Source organism: Myripristis murdjan, chromosome 20, assembly GCF_902150065.1.
Source record: "Myripristis murdjan chromosome 20, fMyrMur1.1, whole genome shotgun sequence".
Lineage (NCBI taxonomy): Eukaryota > Metazoa > Chordata > Actinopteri > Holocentriformes > Holocentridae > Myripristis > Myripristis murdjan.
In genome coordinates, this window is record NC_043999.1 from 18,657,124 (window position 1) to 18,665,495 (window position 8,372).

Here is an 8,372-nt window from a genome sequence, read left to right on the forward strand (position 1 = left end):
AAGTTCCCTAGTTTGGGATTTTGGGAAATGAAAAAGACCACAGAAAACTCTAGAATTGCCTCAAGAGGCCCCCCACCCTGCCCAAAGCCTTGTATTTAAAAAGACTGCAACAATGAGGGGTCTTTTTTTTCCAAGCCTGGAGAAATTCAGATTTAACTTTCTAGAACTAAATTTAACTAAGCAATACTAACCTAAACCATTTTCTGCTTCTCATCATTACTTAACATTCAACTAAGCAGTGAGGAAACTGTTAAGGTCTTGATGAATTTAGATTGACAGCTTTAGTCCCGCCTTCCTGAGCAGTCTTCCAAAAGAGCCCTCCAAAAATACCATTATCATCATCCCAGCCATAAAAATACATGGAAAGGTGTACATGGGTAGGTGAAAGCAATACGAGAGAAAGTGATCCAGGTTTTTTACTTATCACTAGGTTTATGTGGAAAAAGTGCTGCTACAATGTAGACCACCCAGCATTTAACTACCAACACACATAGAACCATAAAACTGACACATGTGGCTATGCCTGAGACAGATATACAAATGTGTACATTCCTTGTACTCATGCCAAGATGTGCTAAAAAAACATCTAGGTAGGAGTGGCAGCATTTAATGTGTGCACACTTGAACTGAGTGCAAAGCTACTGCACGAGCAGCTACTGTTTGTAACAATGTGCACATTAAAGAGGGTTTTCTTGTGTTACCAACTGAGTAATGTGTGAGGGAACATCAAACCTTACATGGCGGAGAGAAATGGGGCAGACATCATGAGATGAGGAACACACGCACGCACGCACGCACACACACACACACACACACACACACACACACACACACACACACACACACACACACACACACACACACACACACACACACACACACACACACACAGACACACAGGGTGTTTGTGTCCATACATGGGCAGATTTATGCTTGAGGTCTGGCTTGTATCAGCACTCTTCTATTCTGTTCTATGCTCAGCTAGACTCACTGTATGTGGAGCTTTTTCCCTGTAGTGTCTCTATCTGAGTGTGTGTGTGTGTGTGTGTGTGTCAAGTGTATGCTATCACACAGATTTGTCAATCTGTGGGATAAAGATAGGGACTTCGCACTCAACATTTTGGTGTGTGTATGAGTAAGAGTGAGAGAGAGCGAGGTATGACATCTCTAAGAAAACATGAGAAAGAGACAGAGAGGGACCAGTGAATTCCTGCCGTCTAGGAGTTTAAAGAGCAAGGAACTCACTGATATATGGCACACACACACCTGGAGCCCACAACCCGATCAATCACAGAGGAGACAGCAGAATCCAGCCGCATCACCATGGTGACATAGCGGCACCAGATGACAAAAACATTCCAATACGCTTCGAATTTAAGTGTGAATAAGTGTGTGTCAGTGAGAGTGTGTGTTTAACAAAGATATATGAGGGAGCGAAAACAAAACCCCTCACTTTAAAATTATACATGTCTACCCCTTCTGACACACACACACTCACACACACACTTAGACACTTACTACCAACTTGCCAATGTCACACATCTGTTTGAGTCATATCTACCTATAACTTTAGCCTGACATCCATATCAGCAGTTAGGGGCAAAAGGTTTTGAGACAGACAGCACTGGAATAACATCAGGGAGCAAGTAGTGAAGAAATGAAGGTGATAGGAGGAGCAAAGAGCAGACAGATAAAGGGGAGGAGGAGGAGGGGATGAAGATGAATGGAGGTGGAGAGGGGGAAAAGAGAAAAACAGCCTGGGATCGAATCCAGTTCAGGGGTCATAGAGAGGGTTCATTAGCCCAGTGTGGTGTCTGCCTGTCAGTGTGTGTGTGTTTGTGTGTGTGTGTGTGTGTGTGTGTGTATATGTGTGTGTGTACCTGTACTGTAGGCTAGTGGGGACACGGGGCTCTTTTGTGGCAGCATGCTCTTCATTCTGCTGGCCTCCTCAGGATGGTTGAAGCGGAAAAAATAGGACTTACCCAGACACAGTGAGTAACCTGGAGAAAAACAAACACATAAAAATAAGTGATTTAACTGAGACAGATGGTTAAATAGATCAATACATGTGCACATACTCTTAGTCCTGTGTCAAAAAGAGTTTCCGAGTGATTCTCAGCATTTGCATCAGATGACATTTACACAGACCATTTGGTGTTTGTCAAAGTCATGGACCAAAGTGTCTTAAAACCACCTACATTCTAACAGGCATTTCTTAAAAACCTTTAGATGCAATTTCTTTGCACTGGTTGATGAAGTCTATTAATGGATGACTTTCACATGCATGCCATCAAAGTTTAACTAATTTCAACCTTTTTGATGTACTCGGTTGTGATATTTCCACACACTGTGCTCCACCAATCCATGTCATCCACCAACACATAGATAGCTCTCACAGAAACAAGATGGATATTGTCAGTTTTGACATATCACAAGTCATGGAACGTAAGCTGTCACTCACACAAAAGTATACTGAATTAGACTTGCAGTCCTACAATTTATGGCATTCACTGTTTAGACCTATATAACACTCTCTACCAATCTTTCAATCCAAGTCTGACTGGAATTTGAAGTATTTGACATCTCATCAAAATATATATTAACTAGGAGAGTCCACTCAGTAGAATGCAGATCTTCACAAGGCGTATCTCCTGTTCTCAGGTGGTCAGACTTAGGCAAAAAACAAACAAACAGCTGATTACTTAGCACTCAAATGCGGAGTAAAACATGTCTTTCAAAGGCTTTGAATCATCACAACCACGAGAGGTCCTTGATCATAGACCAATTGTGAATTTCCCAGTCTGGGATCAATAAAGTATACCTATCTATCAATGACTGTGCACAGAAAATATTAGGCTGATAGGCCCAGTGGTATGTCAGATGAGCTGCACACAGACACATGGACAGACACACAGGAATCACACAGTATCCCCTCCAGGCTACTAGTCTTTGGTTTTATGTACAGAATGCAAATCCTTCACAACTGTAAGGCTTGCAGGTGTTCCTCACTTGACAAATCACTCAGCCAAACACACACACACACACACACACACACGCCAGAGGAAGGATTCTTGTAGAGGATATAAACACAGTAACTACATGATGGCTGGCCATATGTTGTATACACATTCACGCGTAATTTATGATGACTCAAATATAAGTACAGCTTCACGTTTGCATGAGCCTGGATATTTACCCACAGTAAGACATACACACTCACACACTCACATACTCAGCCATTCCAGACCACAGTGTTTGCTCTGGCCATCAATTAGGCTGAGAGGGCCAGGAATTAAACAAGATGTCAGGGTCACAACCTCTGTAATACACACAGGCAGCCACAGCTGTCCAAATACCTCAAAAAGAAAGGGAGAGAGAGTGTGATGCTGACACACACACACACACACACACACACACACACAAGACCTGATGCAGAAAAAATGAGACAGAAGAAGTGAGATGAAAAGCAGAATTATGCTGATGCACACTTTGAAAGAGAGAGGGGTGGACAGAGAGTGAGAATCACAACACTAGCTGAAAAACATCTTGGTGTTTTCACACACACACACACACACACACACACACACACACACACACACACACACACACACAGTCCCTGGGGCCCGGGGGAGTTCAGATTAGCATTACAGTAAAGCTCCACAACATTAGTGAATGTAAAACACAAAAAAGCATCTCCTTAATAGCTCCATTACAGTTACAACAGATTCCTTGGACGTGAAGTCAGACGCAACCACTCAGGGGAGAGAGGGATAAAGAGAGCGAGCGAATGGAAAAAGACAGAATGGAAAAATGTCAGAACCCATTTTCCTTTAACTCTCTCTAAGACGCGAGGCTGGGATGTGTTACAATAAAATGTCCAGGTTTGTTAAAATCGCCACTGAAAAAAACATATTTATGAATAAGTTTCATCAGTGAAACTGGCTCAGTGTGTTATGAATGAACTGGTTAGATAGCATTTAACAAACACAGAGGTCATGTCTGTCTAGACACTGAGTCTGTGTGTGTGTGTGTGTATCCAGCTGAACCACTTTCGGCTTTTTTTTTTAAACTTCAAAGCCGTTTTTTCTCAGGACTAAAAGCTAGGAGGAGATTTTAAGCATAGTGCTGAGGTGGAACTACCACACACACTCACTCACACACACACACACACACACACACACACACACACACACACACACACACACACACACACACACACACACACACACAGAGACACACACAAAACATAGTAAGAAATGTTTAGTCTACACAGCTGGACCACGAACTTCTCAAACACACACTCATGTAAACACTATCTCGTAGGTTTGTGCACACACTGTGAGGAAGTGGCATCATGACAGATCAAAACATTATAGTGTGTCAGTGTGTGAGCCAGAGGTGTCCATGTATGCTTGTGTGAGCAACATCTAATAATATGTGTTTTTCACTGCTAGACATGAGTAATGTGTATGTTTTCAAAATGGAGCGCATGCCGTGTGTATCTGTGTGTGTAGCAGCGTCTGCCTAATGACTCACAGCACCTTTCGGTATTTAGCATGACAGCAAACACACCCGCTCTTCAACACACACACACACACACACACACACACACACACACACACACACACACACACACACACACACACACACACACACACACACACACACACACACACTCTACCAGCAGCCCACTCTTGTAAAAATCTAATTTCCTACCCTCAACAGTCTCGCCATGTGCCACAAAAGTGGAGAGCAAAGTGTGCCGTTGTTATTTGCTCACATCCCCCCGGCCACTCCTCCCTCCTTTTCTAATTTCCTCTCAACTCCTTAGCTAACAAATAACTACAAGCTAATCCTTGGCTTCCCTCCTTTTCATCCCTGCCACAAACACAAGCGGAGAATCTGCTGTGTGTGATGGAGTGAAATAGACAAATAGAGGAATAAAGAAATAATCCGTCCAAATGGAAAGCAACCTCAAGGTTCACCCCTTCTCTTTGTCCATCCCTCTTTGAATCATTCTGCTTGTGAGATAATTCGCTAGCCTCATATATACCTAAATGGGAACTTCTAATAAAAATGAAAAGGAACACACTCCCTTACATCATACCCAAAGACTCGAATCTTACCTCATAAACAAGCTAATTTTAAGTTTGCTGTCAACAATAACTTACACAATTTCAATTTTATTTATTTGTATAGCCCAGAATCACAAATACAAATTTGTCTCAAAGGGCTTTACAGAAAAATACACAAAACACATTTCTCTTCCCCCACGCATATACACAGAAATAAACACATAGGCCTACCCCCAACAACAAAAAAGTTCATATCTCATGTCTATTTGCCAATTTATTAGCAAATTTAGAGTTTAGCCTCCCACGTTGACACATGGACCCCGACACATGTCCACATATGTTCATGCCCTCTTCAGCAACAACAAAACTCAACCAAATTAGTCTGTATATAAATTTATAGGCTAATTTAAAGTTTGCCATCTACAAAGTCTGACCTCAGAGTCTTTGAGGGCCCAGATGTAGGAGCCATATCACGTCTGGAGTCAATTTCTCTCCCCATACAGATCTAAGTGACCCAAACTACACTCTCACCACAATGTTATGGGAGGGGAAACTCAAAACTGTTTCTCTATTTGGTTAACACAAGTAGAGGAACTGCCAAATTGGAACCATTACGTTTGAATGAAAAATAAACCAATTACAAAGATCCAACATCAAAACTGGTTACCTATCACTGGTCAGGCGTTTAGTGTGCATAGCAGCAAAACTTCCCCAGAGGAGCTGGAATACAAAGATTCCTGATTTATTTCATGAAAATGGCTTAAACTGAATCAGGAATCTGGCTGCCATCAAAATGTTCTTACTGTAGAGGACCAGTAGCTCACCTGGTAGAGTGTGTACCACTTATCGAGTTTAAGTCTTTAGCGCAGCAGTCTGGGTTTGAATCAAAGCCCTTTACTGCATGTTATCCCCTCTCTTTCCCCTGCTTTTCCTGTTCTCTCTCTAGGCTACTGTCACTATCTAATAAAAGCAGATATGCCAAAGAGGTTCTTGCTGTGCTAGAGTTCTGGCTATGTTGCTATTCTACAATGTGCATGTCATTGAATGTTGCCTTAATGTTGCCATACATGAAATGGTGCACACACATCCCAGTGAAGTGTAAATTGGCCACTAAACCACAAATTAACCCTCTCTGGGCCATCAGGGTCCAGCAATAACATCATATAACAACAAACTGTTTTTTCTCAGGGAAATGGCGTATCAGTCATTCAGAGTACAGATAAGCTATTTTGCTCTATCTGCCTCTTTCACTCACATAAACAAGCACACAAACATACACTGGAGTTGTGACCCAACTTTTTATGGGAAACCAGCAGTGAATCATCTCAAATCTCAACCACAAAGCATCCATCCACCCATCCATCCCTCTACTGGAAGACTGCAAAATGAGTCAACCACATGTATAAACTATTAACAACTTCTAAAGCTATCAATTACCAGGTAATACAAGTATGAAACACAGATAGAAAGGCAGATACACAGATATGTGGAAAGACAAAAACAGTAGCCTACCAAGAAAAGGGTGCATTTCTTACCCTAATCCAAATTTCTTTACCCCTGGAAGAGGCTGGCAGAGACTTGTGAACACAATACCATGAAGAACAAAGGACCAGGTTTTGTTTTCAGGTGTCAGGTAGCCTAACCACAGAGCCTGTCTTTGTAACCATGGGCTATTTCTCTTTGTCACATGCTTTCACAATGGTCTGTGAACTTGGCTACTAGGTTTAATTTAGACCTCAAGGTATGCACACAGCAAGATCATATCCATCAAACAGTGCAGACAACAGGCTACACCCAGAAACTCGTGATTTCCAAACTCTGGCCATAAATCAGAAATTTAATTTACACCATGGCTTACTTTGCACTGCAGTGGAAGTGCTGATGACAGTCTCCAAGAGGATGAAGCAATGAACCATATGAGGTTGTGCTTCACAGTGATTTTATGAACCCTAAAAGATGCTGTTAGACGAGCACTGTGTCAGTGGTTTATTGCTTTGTATGAGACAATGGCAACAAATCATTGCATGAAAAATAGAGGCCATATGTTTCATAAATGTTTCATTTTTAACTGGTAAAAATGACATGCATAATTGCTATTCTTCCATCGTGCAATATGGCCCTAATAATTAAACAGCAGCTCAACAGTGATTTGCTATTAAGTCGGTAATATCCGCTTTGTGTATTAATATTTACAGGTTAAGCGGCCACATGTGTGAGGTTTTTGGGTGTTTTACAGTAGCTTCCAATGTCACAGAGCCAAACACCATCTTATTAAGCAAAATAATTAAAGTCAGCTGATGAACAAATGCTGTTTGCCCAAGCATACTGGTTGGCAGTTATGACGCAAAGGTGACTTAGATACATTTGCGTCAAACACAAAGCACTGAAACTAATCAATTTCGGGTGATAAAGGTGGTGGTGGTGGTGGCATTGACTGCGATAAGAGAACAATATCCAGCCTGTTCAAACAGTATGTGAAGCTGATTTGAAAATAGAAATGTCCATAAACCTTAAAAAAAGTGGGCTTGACCACCGGGAAGCTGAACCAAGCACGGCATCATTACAGCCACCACAGAGAGAGCGCATACCAGCTCAGACACTGGCATTCACACTCAACTGCATCCGTACACAAGACACTAGTTATCCGTGAGCTGTAGAAAATTTGTAACACACAAATTGTAAAGGAAACCACGTATCTGTGACAGAAATGAAGACAAAACTACAACTGAGATTTAAGGAATGTCACTGAACCACTAAAACATCCGTTACCTTTTATCGAATCCCATTCAGTGAATAGCTGTATAACGGCCGGGGAGACACATTTTCTTCCTTATTTACGTCTGGAAAACTACCATGACATTAGCTCAGATAAACTATTTCTAACAGGGAGAAGTGAAAAAAGGTGTATACTCTTGCCGGGAGCTCTCTCTGGTGTTGTTTTCCTCCCTCCTCAGTCGGCCGGTTGCCTCCCAGCTCGTCTTGACGGACTCCGTCTCGAAGTTCACTGATTTACCATGCACGAGACTGAAGCCAGGACTGCACCAACTGATTTTTTAAAAAAGGGGTGACGACTAACTTTTTGCAAGACCAAAATAAATCAAAGACTGTTACGAAAAAGACAGTAACCCTGCTCACAGTTAAAAGGATCCCAGTCTCAATGAACTCAAAGATGTCTTGACTGGAAAGTATTAAAACGAATAGCCTACACCAACCGCGTTAAAAGTCACCTCCCCTGTTTGTAGTTGGTAGGTTCAAAGACTATTAGACGGTGAGGTATTTGGTGGACGCCCCCCACCA

At 41.9% G+C, this 8,372-nt stretch overlaps 1 protein-coding gene across 4 annotated transcripts in view; it reads right to left on the bottom strand.

Annotated features, from left to right (window-relative positions):
* The window catches only part of phldb2b (pleckstrin homology-like domain, family B, member 2b), a 52,100-nt gene that overhangs the window by 26,701 nt on the left and 17,027 nt on the right, over positions 1–8,372 (bottom strand). For 3 of the 4 annotated variants that reach the window (XM_030079442.1, XM_030079445.1, XM_030079444.1), the window contains exon 6: positions 1,881–2,000. In XM_030079442.1, the coding sequence (XP_029935302.1) occupies positions 1,881–2,000 (120 nt within the window). Of the gene's footprint in view, positions 1–1,880; positions 2,001–7,844; positions 8,010–8,372 lie in introns of those variants that run through there. The other variant, XM_030079446.1, reaches the window with a different exon arrangement.